Source organism: Castor canadensis, chromosome 4 (assembly GCF_047511655.1).
Source record: "Castor canadensis chromosome 4, mCasCan1.hap1v2, whole genome shotgun sequence".
Taxonomy (NCBI): domain Eukaryota; kingdom Metazoa; phylum Chordata; class Mammalia; order Rodentia; family Castoridae; genus Castor; species Castor canadensis.
The window spans coordinates 38,192,832-38,208,571 of NC_133389.1; the positions used below are offsets into that span (position 1 = coordinate 38,192,832).

At 37.7% G+C, this 15,740-nt stretch overlaps 1 protein-coding gene and 1 long non-coding RNA gene across 8 annotated transcripts in view; one reads left to right on the top strand and one right to left on the bottom strand.

Annotated features, from left to right (window-relative positions):
* Kiaa1328 (KIAA1328 ortholog) overlaps positions 1-15,740 on the bottom strand; it is a 291,633-nt gene continuing 275,893 nt past the window's right edge. For 6 of the 7 annotated variants that reach the window (XM_074069919.1, XM_074069918.1, XM_074069920.1 and 3 more), the window contains one exon: positions 1-8,667. In XM_074069919.1, coding sequence (XP_073926020.1) covers positions 8,457-8,667 — 211 coding nt within the window. In that variant the 3' untranslated portion in view covers positions 1-8,456. The remainder of the gene's footprint in view (positions 8,668-15,740) is intronic. The other variant, XR_012447056.1, reaches the window with a different exon arrangement.
* LOC141422484 (uncharacterized) overlaps positions 6,217-15,740 on the top strand; it is a 23,576-nt gene continuing 14,052 nt past the window's right edge. Inside the window, exon 1 of the long non-coding RNA XR_012447058.1 lies at positions 6,217-6,356. This is a non-coding gene — a long non-coding RNA (uncharacterized lncRNA). The remainder of the gene's footprint in view (positions 6,357-15,740) is intronic.

Here is a 15,740-nt window from a genome sequence, read left to right on the forward strand (position 1 = left end):
TAGATGTTTTCATAGTTTTATTCCATACAGGATTTGAGGTGACTTACAAGACAAACCCATACAATGAAAGAGTTTTAAAAGCTATGAAAAGAAGTTTCATATTCTAAGGATCAAGTAAGACAGAAGACAGGGCTCAGTCCATGGTCTGGTGCATAGTGTTTCACTGGTTTTTGAGGATTTCCTGGCACCCACTGGCCTCCAGCCCACATGCCCAAGGCTTTGAATTCTTCTCCATCTCATATTGTCTAGGTTTTCATAGTCTGCTTGTGAAAGTACATGTGTAGATTTATATGCTTTCTTTTGTGGTACTGGATACTGGGGGGGAGGGGTGAACTTAGGGCCTCATGCTTGCTAGGCAGGCACTTGAGCCACTCAACCCCCCACTCCCTGCCTGTTTTCATTAAGCACAGATTTATGTGTGATGGGAATACAGATAGGTCAACCAGAGCTGATCCCCTACTACAATAACCCAGGTTATTACAACTTGATATAGTTATTTCCAGTTCAAAGTAAAGAAGTGATGTTATGGGTAGCCTGTGCAGCTACATCTAATGACATATAGGATTTACCTTTAGTCTGTTTGAAATAATGGAAATTGTTTATGGACACTCGGAAATTTTTTTTTGGTCTGAGCACCCAGACTTAGTCCATAAAAGGATTTCAATCAAGTGTAGTCTTGTCCCCCAACTAGAAAAAATGTCCTGTAGATAGCCCAAATTTTCACCTAACTTTCTTATCCCTTCTATTTAGCTTTCTGGTCTCTCCTTTTTACAGCTAGATTTTGAAGGTGAGAAGTCTTAGACTCATTCCCTCTTAAAGACCTCACAAATTGGCTTTCACCCCAAACCTAGTTTAGAGAGACCTTGACCAAGTGTTTACCCCTGACTTTCCAACACTCCTGGATAATCAGCAACCAAAGACTAGTGATGCTTCTTTTGTTTTTCTTCTTCAGCTCTTCCTCCTCTTCCTTTTTTTTTTGGGTAAATTTTATGAGCTGTTTGATGGATACTCTACAGTGTATTAATTTAAAGTGTACAGTTCAGTCATGTTTAGTATACTCAGAGTTGTGTAAGTAACATTGTAATTTTAGAACATTTTCCTCATTCCGGAGAAACTCCATAGCCTTTAGCAGTTACCCATTCTACCCTCTATTCCTCCAGTCCTAGGTGACCATTAATTGACTGTCTCTATAGATTTGCCTATCTGGACATGCCGTATGAGTGAAATCAATGTAGTCTTCCATTTAATGTTTCCAAGGTTCATTCCTGTAGTACCATTGTACTTCCTTTTTATTCCAAATAATATTCTATTATGCGAATATTCTACATTTTTGTTTATCCTTTCATTGGTTGATGATCATTTGGGTTCTTTCCATATCTTCTCATTTCTTTTATACATCTAGGTATAGGTCATAATTTAACTGCTTAACATTTTCAGGAACTGCCAGACTATTTTTTCAAAGTGAATGCACATTAATTTACATTCTTATCAGCAGTGTATGAAGGCTAACAAACACTTTTTCCTTGCCTCTAAAATCCTTTCCTTCACTATTGTCATTGCCACTCAGTTCCTAGCATGTGAGCCAGATTCTAGGTATATCAGGTTTATATCCCCTAACTCCTCTGGGTGTGTTATTATAAGATCTAGACTTGGGAGGAAACATTAGAAAGCTTGATGGTAACAGCAAATCAAATATATACCCTTCTATCCAGATGTAAGAGCATAAAACTAGGTGACTGGTGGGTAGGGTAAGAGTGACAAACTTGCAACCTCTCACCTGGCCTGTGGCAATAGCTTCCTAAGAGTTTTACTTGCTTAGGCTGGCATGAAAAAACTTGCACATGGGCAAGTGCATGCATGTAGAATGTTTTCCCATTCCACATCCTAGCTCTGCATACTATTGGCTAAAACACAACACCCAACCTCTCCAACACCAGTCTCCTCATCTATAATATGGGATAGTGAAAAAAGTTTTAAAAAAAGGGGCTGCTGGAGTGGCTGAAGTAGTAGAGCATCTGCCTAGCAAGCATGAGGCCCTGAATTCAAACCCCAGTACTGTCCAAAATAAAATGTTTATAACATGGGATAATGCCCTCTACTTTTTAGGGTTGTTGGGTGGATTAAATGAAATAATGCTTACCTGATACTCAATAGGCACTCAATAGATTTTCTTTGTCTTTTCTTATTCCATCTCCTCTAATAGAGACTGAGACTACTGCTAGATAGATGTTTCTCAGAAAGTTATTCCAAAATCTTTTATGATTTTTCATTACACAAAAGATAAATTTTCATTGCCTGACATTTAGCATTCTCCAGTTTGGGCCCAACATCTTCTCTTTTAGTACTTCACCTGTTAGTTGGGACCTCCTCTTCATTTTTTCAAAGTGCATCTTGAGTTGTCTTGCCAAAGAACATTGAACTTCTGTGATTCATATCTGCAAGTCCCTTCTCACCTCCATCCATCTTATAGATTCCAAAATTTAGGTCAAATTCTGCCTCTTCCTCCTGCTCTTCCTTCCATACAGACGACATAAACTCAGCCCAGAAATCTGCTGTCCTTTAGCTATAACATTTACAGCTTCCTACCAGCCCTTGGAAATTTTACTGATGGCTTTTGTTTTATTGTTACTAAAAATTTCAAAGTTTGAAAAGTTTTGTCTTCTACCAATTTCTAAGTTCACTCAATAATAATGATAATGATAATGACTTTTTAACCTGCAACCAGTCTTGGAACTTGGCTGTAGATCATGCCTACTAAGTACCAACAAACTGTTGGAGGCCTCACCTTCATTTTGTCCATTGTCTTTCAGAAGAGGTCTTCACAGGGTTATAATAGCCTCTATATTTGGAGAATACATCCACACCTGGAGATGTGAATGCCTCTTGTTCTTCAGGATATTACTTTAAATAGCCTTCCCATGGCCTCCCCTTCTGCAGACGAAAGAAAGTTGAGACAGTGGCATTCAATTCTTGAGAGTTACCAACCTACAAAGCCCTGAGGAACAAACATACGGCATTTTGGCTCACCTAATCCAAGTGGTCTGTGACGGCTTACTCTTGAGAGATGATGGGGGAATCCTCAGTCTTAGGTGAGATATTTTATAAAGCTTATCTTGGAACACCAAATCAAGGCAGGTAATGTGCTGTAGTGAGGACACCAGCCTGTAGCCAGGCTGAACTTCCTTCATCTATGAAAGTGATAGATTACATGGGCTCTAAAATCCAATCCAGCCACAGAGTTTCTGTGACTCTGGAATGTGGCATGGAGAGAATACATGGTTTGCATGTATTCCCTCCAACATTCAGGTGTTGCTAATGTGATGGGATTAAAAGGCAGGGCTTTGAGAGATAATTAGGCAATGAGAGTTCTTTCCTTGGTGGGATTAAGAAGGCTTCACAAAACATTTGGTCAGGTAACTTGCTCTTCAGTCATGTGAGGATTCAGCCTTTTGCACCTCTGGAGGACACAGTCCACACAGGCAACCAAACTTGCTAGTAACTTGATTCTAGATCTCGCAGCCTAGAGAGCTATGAGAAACAGATATTTGTTCTTTATAAATGATACAGCTTCAGGTTTTGTTGTAGCAGCACAAATGGATGAAGGCAAAGTGCTTACACAGTTCTGAGTATATGTGGTACAGATGACAGGGATGAAGCTATGAAGCTGAAGCCTGAGAGGGTAGAAGGCCCCATTTTGAATGGAGCAGTGGAAAACAAAGGGCTGAGTTACTGTTGCTTAAATAGCAACTTCAAAAACAAACAAACATGGAACTAGGGCTGGGAGTATGGCTCAAGTGGTAGAGTATCTGCCTGGCAAGTGCAAGGCCCTGAGTTCAAACCCTAGTACCACCAAAAAACAAACAAATAAAACTGGTTACTAATCTATGCAACTGGTTCTGTAACTGCCAGCTCATTTATCCTGAGGATGCCATTCATCTCCAGGTTTGTTCCTACACTCAAGGGCAATCTTATGACAACTGAGGCAAATTTTATTTCATTTTCAGCTAGAGAGCAGGTTTAATGATATTTCTGCTCTTTCCACTTTTGCCTTTGAGGGGCAACTACAAAGTCTCTTTGATCCAATGGAGGAGCCAGGCTAGCTTGGGGCAAGGAGGCAAGACAGGTTCTTTGGCTGTTTTAATTGAATCCATGAGTATGATCTCAGAACCAGGTGTTTCAGACACTCATGCTCTCACCTGCATATTCCAGCACTTACGGCCAACCAGGCAGGGCCATGTCTCCTGTCCTTAAGTGGTATGACATTTCTTTCTTATTAAGCAGCTATGGAGACAGGCACATAGAAGGGACTTTCAACTTCTGAGGACTTCTGGAGGCTCAACAGGAAAAAAGAAAATTTCCTACTTGTTTGCTCTGTGTTTGATGTTTGTTTTGTGTGTTTATGTTGTATATACCATGGCTTTATGTTCTAAATGCCCTTTGAAAAAAAAACATGTGGTTGCAGAAAATTTCATCCCTATGATGGGGCCACCATGTTTCCTTCAGTGGTGGATGGCAAATGCATGGCTTCCACCATCTTGTTACCCCTAGGGAGGATTATAACTAATTCATGGCTAAATTGCTTATGAGTACTCTAAATTAATATAATTACGTAAATGTGGGCATCAGTCTGTCAAGCATTGGGCAAAAAGCTTCTTTTGCCTCTGGAATTCCAGAAAACTGACCAATTACAATGGCTGAATTTCAGTGGGTTTTTTTTGTTGTTGTTTTTTTTTTTCATTTTATGTTGCTTCAGTTTTGGCATGCCTGAAAATTTTTATGTGTGTGTGCCTGTGTATATATACATACATCTGTAGAATGGTTCTTAAATTACTATTATAAGGCTAATATGTAAAAACCGTTGTCACTTTAAACTGGTTATTTTATCTCAATCAGGTTTAAATGCCTGCCTGAGCACAGGCATTCAGGAATTGACTCTTTGGTATAGACTAAAGGGAAAAAAAAAAGGGTGTGACATTTTAAAATTCAAGCAGCTAAATACCTTAACCTGTGCCAGTATGTTACTGGAAAAATAGTGCTGATAAATACCTCAGTTCTTGTGTCCTGCAGATGAATTCAAGCATGATGCAAAAATATAGTAAGAGAAGAATAAAGTTTATTAGGAAAGAAATGTAGTATAAGAGGATGAAAGTGGGGAAGATGGAAAAAAGAGCTATTTCCTAACCTCCATGCAGGAAACGGGAATAGGATTCAGAATGGTGGCTCCAATTCTTATACTACAGAGCTGGGGGAATACATACGGTCAAAGATAATGGATCTGAGGGGCTAAAATGGCTGCTAAAGCAGGGAGGGGTCATCTTGGCCCACTCTAATTATATGAATAATAGGTGTGCTTTAGAACTTCCCTTTGTTAGATATGATTATTCTCCACTCATTCAAGAAGCCTAGAAGCTTGCTAACATCTCAAAGAGAGTACCCATATATACATATATAAACCATTTACTTTAAAGGATGGTTTTCACTAATTTCTGCTTGATTTCTCTATTAGAAAAAAATACCTGGATGTCTCCTGGTCCTGGTCCTGGCTACCCATCAATTAAATTTCCTGACAAGTAAATTTCTCTTGTCACCTCTTAAATTTAAGATAAAAACAAATGGGAGCCTCAAATAAAGCCCTCCATATATTAGGGTCCCTTAGATAGACTTCTGTAAAAAGGCCCTTACTGCTGTCCCCTATCAACACCCCTTTTTAGCTTTAATCAGTCAAAGAGCAGTTTCTCTAACAGCAGTTAGGATTACTTCTTCAGAGGGGGAAATGAGAGAGAAGGGCGCCTGGACACCTCCATTATGACCTCCCTGTGATCTTAAAGGATAGAAAGAAGGAAAAGCAGGATGGGCCAGAGTAAGGATAATGTAAGGATTAGGACATGACCAATCAGAACACTGCAGACACATGAACCAGAATGTTGCTTTCTGTACAACTAATTAGCATAGAGGTTGAGCAATGCCCTGGAGAAAATGGATAAAAACCTCAGACCTTGTCACTTCTCTGGCACCCTCTCTTGGGCCCCCCCACTTCAGCTCTGGGAGCTCTACTCTTTGCTACATTTCTATCTCAATAAATTCTCCTGCTTTACTCACAAAAACAAAATAAAATGAAAACAAGGCATTTGTTTACATCAAACAATAGCACACAGTGAGCTGAGGATAAAATGTGAACTGGGAGGAATCTGCCAGAGTCTCTGCCTCCCTTAGCAGAGTATACCCAGATCTGTTCCTCTAGGCTTCGCCCCTATCCGCAGTCTCTGGTCAGCTAATCTCCAAGATGAACCTGGTATTAGAAGCAGGGCCAAGTGAAGAGAGCTCCTCCCTCCTCATGACATCTGGGGTGCCTCTGGGTAAGTTCTCACCATGGGGATCAACATAAGTGTGCCTCCTGGAAGGGTGACATCAGCCAAAACTTTCCCTTGATTAACCTTGGTTTTCTAAATCAAGCACTTTGGGCTTTTCTCAGAGAGTTTCAGTGGACATACTCTATCCCTTTTCCATTTGACAAACACTGATTATTTTTTTACTCTCATAGGGTGATAGGTAATATTACAGCACTGCCTGCAGCACCCTCAATGTGTGTCCAGTCTTGCTTCAGGGAAACATCCAAAGGCTGGGCAAGAAAATCCCAACCAGCCACTGCTGGGATAATTATAGGGGAAGGGCAGAGTCCTTTGTGCCAGAATCCCTTTTTTACCGGGATAGTGTGCAATTAGGTTAAGCCCTAGGCTCTACAACAGCCTTGAGGCTCTATAACAACACATATATCTCAAAGTAACTTTAATGCTGATTAAAATGTTAATATATTATTCAATTAATAATGACACTACAATATATACAAATTCACATCCTGCTGCTTTCACTCCAACACCAACAAAATGTCTACAGTATAGAGACAGGCAACTGGTGGGGAAGTGCTGCACATGAAAATTGTGTTGATTGATGTTCTACTAAAAATCCATTTTTTCTTCTCCTTAACTGCCCATATGGGAGGGAAAGAAGCAATTAAACTCCATTTACTGGCATGTGACCTAAAAAATCTTTTATTTTTAAGGTGTTTATTATGATTCTTTTAAAAGCAAAGATGCTTCTTAAAGAAACTATAATTCTTATTGATCCTTGTAAATCCTCACTCCAGAGGGCAGTAATGACACTGGTGTCCAGAACAGGTGACTTGTATTATGGCTGATCTAAAGGAGTTGGGTACATTTAAGCTGATAATGTCACACATGGGGTAGGGAAAAGATGGTTCTAGAAACCTAACTCTGAGAAAATGGCTGAAGACTCTGTTTGCCACCCACTATTTCAGCCACACCAAAGAAAGTTCCATATTCCAAAGGCTTTTTGAAATGGGGTGAGACTGACTTAGCTATTCTCACAGGGTCAACTTTCTCCTCTAAAGAAAAAGACCAAAGTGAAGGAAGACTGGATAGAAGCAGCAGAACTAGGCTCAGCCTGAAGAGACAATGACATTTGGGTCTTAGACAAGGAGGCTTTGTTTAACATGGCTTTCCTGGACTGCGACCATGCAGGGTCTGTGCAACCCAGGACCTTTCATCCTCATGGAGGGAGCAGGAGGGCCAAAAGAAGCCTATTAGCCTGCAGCTTCTGGGTACCATGCTCCCTTCAGTGACATCTTCCTAAAATACAACCATGGGAAATTCCTAAGAGCACATGTGTTGGAAGGGTGAACCAACCTGATACTTGGGTCAAAAAGAAATATCTAGAGTTTACTTTTCTTCATCCTGGAAAACTAGTAGAAACATTGTGTTTCTACTGGATTTTCCCATATGGGATAGGACAATCATTCCCATATGTGATTTAATGTTGCTTATTTCCAAGGGTGGGTTGGATTCTTCCCTCTAGCCCATTAAGCATCTTGGTTGTGGCATGGGCAGCCACCAGGCTGTTAATTACTACAACTGATTCACAAATGGTGCCCCGTATTGCTGGTAAAGGAGGAGCACCAACAACCAATACTTAAAGGTAGTGGTAAGAGAACAGGATGAAGAAGGTAAAAGTCTTTCTGAAATTGCTTATACCCAAATAGTCTATTTGAAAAATCTTTCATAGAAAAGGTTTTCCTTGAAAGAGAGCCAACCTTTTATAGCAGAATATTGAGAAGGAAACACTCTTGAAATGATACTGAATATACTATGGTGTCTGCATGTAGCCTAGGTTATTAACCTTTAGTATAGAAAAGATAACTGTCTCTCAGTCCATCTCCCTTTAGTGTGTTATCTACTGATTGATCTGATCAAAACCACCCTGGATTGATAGGACTGTTAGAGAGATTTCTATATTAAATACATAATAGGATACCAGTAAGGTAGGTCCTTGTGAAAGGAGAGACACAATTACTTTGTAATCAAATAATTTAACACCCTATATCAGTATGCGAAGAAACCCATAAATTTCCCATGAAAAATTTTTTAGCATGTGTTTTAGAGTTAAATGAAAAATATATCTTCCAGAATCTGATGCTCCTCCAAGTCTTCAGGAGTTGTACAAGTCCCCATCTTCTTCCAGGTTGATTTTTGAGGACTGTGTCGGAAAGCACTGCGGTTCCAGGCACCAACTTCTCTAGAGGGATGGGGGTGAGGTTTGGGAGCAGAGTTTGGGCTCAGAGACTGGACCAAATCCAACAGAGACGCCTCATACCTATAAAACACAACCCAGACAGAAAAGGGTCAGACTACTAGAAAATTTGAATCCAAGAAGTCCAGTAGAGGTAGGCTACTCAGAACAAGAGTCAGATCACAGGTCACATCATGTGCAAAAGGCCTCCTTAGAGGGGGGCACTTAAAGGGAAGGAAAACACCTGAAGGGCTTCAAGAACAAGGCCCCTGCTGCCTGTCAGTAACATCTCTCTTCTGCTGACCTCCAACAGTGCTTTCTAACTTATGAGGAGAGACTGTGAGTGGGAAGAGTAATCATGATAACATTAACGATATCATGTATTGCAAAGCAGGTTCAGGCTGACAGTGGCTTCCTCACCTGGAACATGTGGGCTTCTCTATTGTCTTGGCTGGGCAGAGAGACCAAAGAATTATATGTAGGATTTTCATAGCCTGGATGTGACACAATACTTCTCATATCTGATTGGCCAAAACCAGTCATGTCTCTCCAGGTCTTCAACATAATTTGGAATAATTTTCTTATTTTATAAATCAGGAAACTGAGGTCCAGAAGGGAATAACTGAACTGGAGTCATGGACCATGTAGTGGCAGAGCCAAGTCATTTTTAACCCAAGGTCCTCTGACATTCCAGAAGAGAGTATCTTCAGTCTTTCCATCAAGACAAAAAAGTCTAATGAAAGCAATTGTCAAAGAAGGAAATGGTTGCTGTTTCCAACTATATTTTATTTAAGAGGTACAGTATGATTAGTTGTAACCAGGCTATTTTTTTCTTCTAACCAATTAATCTGTACAAATTATAAATCTTTCTTAAAGGAGAAATGCTTATCTTTATGGTCCTACTATTATCATAGAAATTCTGTTTCTCTAGAAGCCATATTCAATCATGAACTACACAGTGGAAGAAAAAGCAGGAAGTTTGTGGTAAGCAGGTCTCAGATGTCACTTGTACCTCATAGCTGATCTTATTCAATAACTGTATTGCCAGAACTTTTGCTATCAGAAAAGGTGTAATTTGGCAGACTAAAATGCAAAAAATAGCAAAGATTATTTTACATAGAAAAGCTTGACAATCATTCAGGGTTTTGGGTTTTTTTGGCAGTTGGGGTTTGAACTCAGAGTCTCATGCTTATTAGGCAGGTGTTCTACCAGTTTTGCCTCTCCACCAGCCCTAACTGTTCAGTTTAACAAAAGAAGTATACATGCCATAAAGCAAAATAAAAATGAATTCCTAAGATGACTGATACTTGCTAATAAATATCAAGAAAGAGTAGTGTTTTTTTTTATTATCAGATTGTGTTCTGTGATCAGACACAATCAGGCAGTATGTGATATAAGGCTATAAAAGTGGTCTAACCCTGCTAGGGCTACTTGCTGTTTTAATAATTTAAAGGGACACACTATCACACTGTTTATCCATATGCATAAAATACCATCCTTTGAAACATCCAGACTATGTTTTAAAATTTTTTTAAATTAGCATATATTAATTGTACAGTGATTTCACTGTGGTATTTCTCTATATGCAATAATGTACTTCAATTATATTCATCCCCGGTTAGTCTTTTTATTCCCCCTTTTATTTTTTTTTACAATTTTTAATTACTTTCATTATTCTATTTTCATAATGCATATATGTACTTTGGTCGTGTTCCTCTGCTAACATCCTCTCCTTTTGCTCTCTCACTGGTTCCCCCAACCAAAGATTCTCTTTTTAAAATTTATGCTGTTTTTTTAAGATCTAGATTCTGCATAGTAGAGAAAAATGTGATATTTGTCTTTGTGAGTCTGGCTTACTTTGCTTAGCATGATGATCTCCTGTTCCAACCATCTTTCTATAAGCGACATTCTTTATGGTTTAATAATACTCCATTGTTCATATATACTACATTTTGACTATGTTTTAGCCACAGGCATTAATTATGTGCCTCTATACCTCACAAAGCCAGTACTCAAACATTTCCTAGGAACAGGCTGACTTTAATTACTTCATTATGGCCAAGTGATAAACAAAAGGCTTTTTTGGTCTACTCTTCCAGTCCCATGCTAAAATGGGCTGTAGTTACATTATTTCATTCCTCTAGAGCTCTCTGTCCAGTTTTGTTCATCTCTAAGATACAGAGACAAAACCTAAGGGAGGATATAGCCTCTGCTGATTTGACTTGGGTCCATGCTACCAACTTAAGAAAGGGCCAGTCTGACATGGTATACAGGAATACCCTGGAGATAAATTGATTTCGTGGTCCATTTCAGAGGCTGCACTGGATGAAAAGTTCACCATGTGCCAGAGATCCTTATTCCATTCCCTTTTTGTGATCTTCTGTGATTTCAGTAGTTTCCTTCCTTTCATATCTACCAACACTCTCTTCTTGTGGTTTAAATGATGGAAAGTCTCTTTAATTTATTTAACCATTCCCCTTATTGAAGAGCACTTTAAGTTGCCCCTAAAGTCTTTTAAGACTAAATCAACTATATCGCTTATTCCTTTAGCCAGTGTCCAAAAGGTACACCCCCACCAATCCATCATAAGTTATAATGTTCTGCTAATCCTCATTATATTCTCTAATTTCTCTTTTAATATTTTTAGCCCTTTCCCCTCACCTCCAATGCTTCAATGATATATTTTGCTATATTTTATACTCTTCTCTGAGCATTTCTTCTGTCTCCTAGTTTTAAATGAAACTGGACTTATCTGAAGTTGGTAGTTCCCCTTCATTCTGAATGGAAATTGCTTATGTTCAACATACCTATATATTTCAGGCCCAAGATTTAGTATTGGACCCATCATTGCATTCATTATTGCTTTTTTTTCCCCTCAACTTCTCTTATTCTGTATTATCTATGGACTGGCCTACTTGATCTCAATCACTGAGGATATTAATACCTGATTCATTGTTGTCCCTTCCAATTTAACTCTTACCACCATCCCTGCTATTATCAACATTGTATATTCAACCAACACTCTGACTTCTTAGTTCTATGACTTTCTCAACTCCAAAGATTTTTCTCAGCAAGTCTTTCCCATAGTCATATTCTAGAACTTGTTATCAATTAAAACTATGTGTCTTCTGAATTCAGTACTTCGAACATCTCACTATTTCCTGGAGTCTTCAAGCTTAGGTTTTCAATCACTCCTACTTTGCTCATTGAACTCACCAGACTCTTAATTCAAGCAGTTATTGTTCTAAAAACTGGGAATAAAGTGGTAGTGGTGAGGAAGATAATCAAAATTTCTGCCCTGTGGGGCATATTTTCTTTTCAATTCTTCATTCCTTATCCAACTTAATTTTATCAACTAGTACCCAATCATTCTCTTAATAATATCTTTAAAAATATGTCCCCTTCTAAACTCACTTTAGGAGGTTTTGTATAGAGTCCATGGATTTTCTATGTAGGTAGTCATTTAGTCTGTGAATAGGGACAGTTTTATTTATCCTTTTTCAATCCTTCATCTAAAGTACTTCTTTCAGCATTTCTTTTAGAGCAGCTGGTGATGAAGTCTCCTGGTTTTCCTTCATTTGAGAACATCCTTAATTCACCTTTATTCTTCAAAGAGATTTTCACTGGATACAGAAATTGATGGTTTTTCTGTCTTGACATTTTAAAAATGTTTCACTTCATCCTATGTGCCTTGATTTCTGATGAGAAATAACCATTTAAATCATTGTTCTTCTAAGTGATATATGTTGATTTTCTCTGGTCACAGTATTTTTTTCTAGTTCCTGTTTTTCAGAAGTTTAATGATGTATTTTGAAGAGGATTTCTTTGAGTTTATTTTGTTTGGGGTTTGAGAATTTTGAATATTCTTGTGTCTTCCATCAAAATGTAAGAAATTTTTCATAGTATTTTTTTCTACTTAATGTAAAACTTTCCTCTTTCTGATATTCTCTCATAGGTTCTTGAGTCTCTGTTCATTTTAATTTTTTTCTAGTTCTTTTCCTTTCTGTTATGCAGAGTAGATAATCTCTACTTATTTATCTACAAACTCATTGATTCCTCTCATCCCTATTCTATGTGTTATTTTCACTTTTTGGTTCTAAAATAAACATTTGGTCCCTCTTTATATCTTTTATTTCTATGCTAAGATTCTGTATCTTTGTATCTGTCTGAAAAGAATTTGCCCTTATTTCTTGAAGCCTGGCATAACAGCTGCTTTAATGTTGACTGATAATTCCAACATTCTTTTCATCTTTGGTTTGGAATCTATTGGTTGTGTTTTCTTGTGAGTTGAAATGCTCAAGGGTCTACATATGCTAAGTAACTCAGGACTGTGTCCTGGGTATTTGTAATATTATGTTATGAGACTCTGGGCTTTGTTTAAATTGTAAGAATGTTGATTTTGTTTTGTTTTGTTGTAGCAGGTTCAGGACACAGGTCCAGCCTATTTTCTGCAAGGTGTTGTTATAACATCAGTTAAGTTTTCAAAGGGTTGCAGGGCTATTTGGATCAGTCCCACAGGTGCCCTGTGCAGTCGGTAGTATGGGCCCTGGCCAGTGGCCAGTATTGAACTAAGGATGGGAATCAGAATTTTTTTTTCTATAAAGAACCAGATAGTAAATATCTTAGTCTTTGCCAGACAAGAGGCAAAATCCATGAGGGAATATTCAATAAGGGGAAAAAGAATTCCACATTTTTATTGACAAAACTTAAAAAAGAAAAATAATTGAGTATACTTTAAAAAATGCAGGTCTACTAATGAAAAGATTGGAGTTCTTTTTTTTTTGGGGGGTATTTCATTTATTTGGGGTTCAATGTTCCCTGTCATCAAAATTGAGAATATTCACCTGTTTATGTTGAACTGTAATGCGATGTTTATATCATGCATCTTTGAAAATGTTAGATAGGTATTGTCAAATATGACATCATTGCATATAATTTTACCTAGGCATTTGTGGAATTCTTGATTCTTCTCTTGATATTTGCCTTTTGGCATGATTAATTGATTCCAATTGCAGGTTAATTCCAAATGCAAATGATTCCCCCAAATGCAGATTAATTGATTCCAACTGGTAGTTAGGTAGAAGTTTCTCAATTACACAGTTAAATGGGGTTTGCAATAGAGAAATTTTATACTTGAATCCAGGTCTGAAAAAATGTTTCTGGAACTATAGTTTCAGCTCAGACGATATATTTATGGCAAATTTGTTGAGGATGGAGGCCTTGCGTCTTGCTTAAACTTTTGAGAGCTTGGGAAGTGTATAAAATGGTTTGATACTGCTTGTTATTTAGACAAGGTTAGTTGTCACTGAAAATGACTACCACATTACAAGTTTATACATAAACACTCTTTTGCCTTGTGATTTTAGGTTGTATTCATTATGAAACATTATCAGGTCTGCAGCAAAACCCCAATTTTAAAGGCTATTATACGATTACAGTAGTCAAAGGGAATTTTTTACATTCAGAAAAAGTTCAATATTAGTCCTGAGCTTAAAAAAATAATAAAAAGAACTTTATCACTACTAAGCCACTGAACTACTAAGGATATTTATTCTTTATTTCTGACAAAAATTCATGGAACTAACAGTGGTTAAGTCCATGAAAACAAATGAATTTCACCATCAACATTACTGATTTAATAACATGATAAATACGAATGTTTTCCTCAAAGTAGCTGCTGATAAATAACATAATGAACAAATGGAAGTTTATTTTTCCCCACTTGAAACAGGGTCTCACTGTGTTCCCCAGGCTGTCTTAGAACTTGCTATGTAGCCAAGGCTGTCCTCAAACTCACAATTCTTTTGCCTCAGCCTCCTGAATGCTGGGATTACAGGTATGTACCACCATGCCTGGCTAGAAGCTTTAAATATCTTAAATTTTCATAAGCTTTTAAGTTCAAGGAAGCCTTTTTAATTCTCTATGCATCATGTTACTGCTGTAATTCATTTTAAAATATTTAACTTCAGATTGCACTGAATGAGTGTTTTCTCAATTTCTTTGAAAAAATTCTTGCTTGTAGTTGTTCCACATAAGTTATTCATAGAGGACAATTCTTCAGTCACTGTCACTGATTTAGAATGCACTCCAATTTAACAGTGTCTCTAACACTGATTAACTAAGGAAGAGTGAATAAAAACCACCCTTAAATAATTTCTTTGTTTTATATTGACTTTTGATGATCCTCTCAATGTTAGCATTGTGAAAAACTTTACATACCCTACTAACATCAAGCTACTCTCTTTGTAGCTCTCTCCTATTTTGTACTCTGCCTAATAAACATTAGCCAGCTTAGTTGGTTTCCTTACACTCCCAACTCTGCCTCCTTAAGTCAGTGAATTTATTTAGATCCCCTAAGGTTCCTGAGCTGTGGCCCAGGAATGTAAGACTAGGGCTAACCTCATTTGTGCCTCCTCTTTCAGGGGTAACTGTCTTGTGCATTTGATATACAATGTTTGAAAGCAGTTGTTTCATATCGCTTGTGTTTTAAGTTGCTTCAGGTGGGAGGATAAATCCAATCCCACTGTTACTCCACCTTAACTGGAAGAAGAAATACCCTGATAAGGATCTTAATTTAAATTTCAAGAACATGTTTTGAGGTATCTTGTTTTCTTATGGAATTCTAGTTTTGGGGTTTTGCCATAGGAGATATTTAACTTTGACTGCAAATATTATTTATTTTGCTTAGGGGTTAAGGAAACTTTGAGAAACAGATTTTGAGGATTCATATCCTACAGGTACCAGAACCTAAGAAATTTCCTAGAATACCAAGATTAACATTATAAGAAAAAAGATGACTGTATTCATGTATCCATACTTCTAGTTACTCAGGGATAAAAAAGACAAATAAGACATTTATGGAGTGAAAGGTATCTCAGTGGTAAAGAAAAAGATATCTCAGTGATAAAGTTTAAAAAATGTGAATGAATGTAATCCACGTTAACATTAAGTATTAATAAGAAGGATAACAGAGGTATCAGTTGAACATTACACACTAGACAGATATGAAATAGCAGCAATCCTATTTTATCTTTACTTGTGACATAAATATTAAACTACACCGCCTCCTGAAGAGAGGTTCCCCCTAACAGACATTCACATCAAAGGTAAGAGAAGCAGAAAAGGGCATGGATGCCCCAAATGCCAAAGTGGAAAGA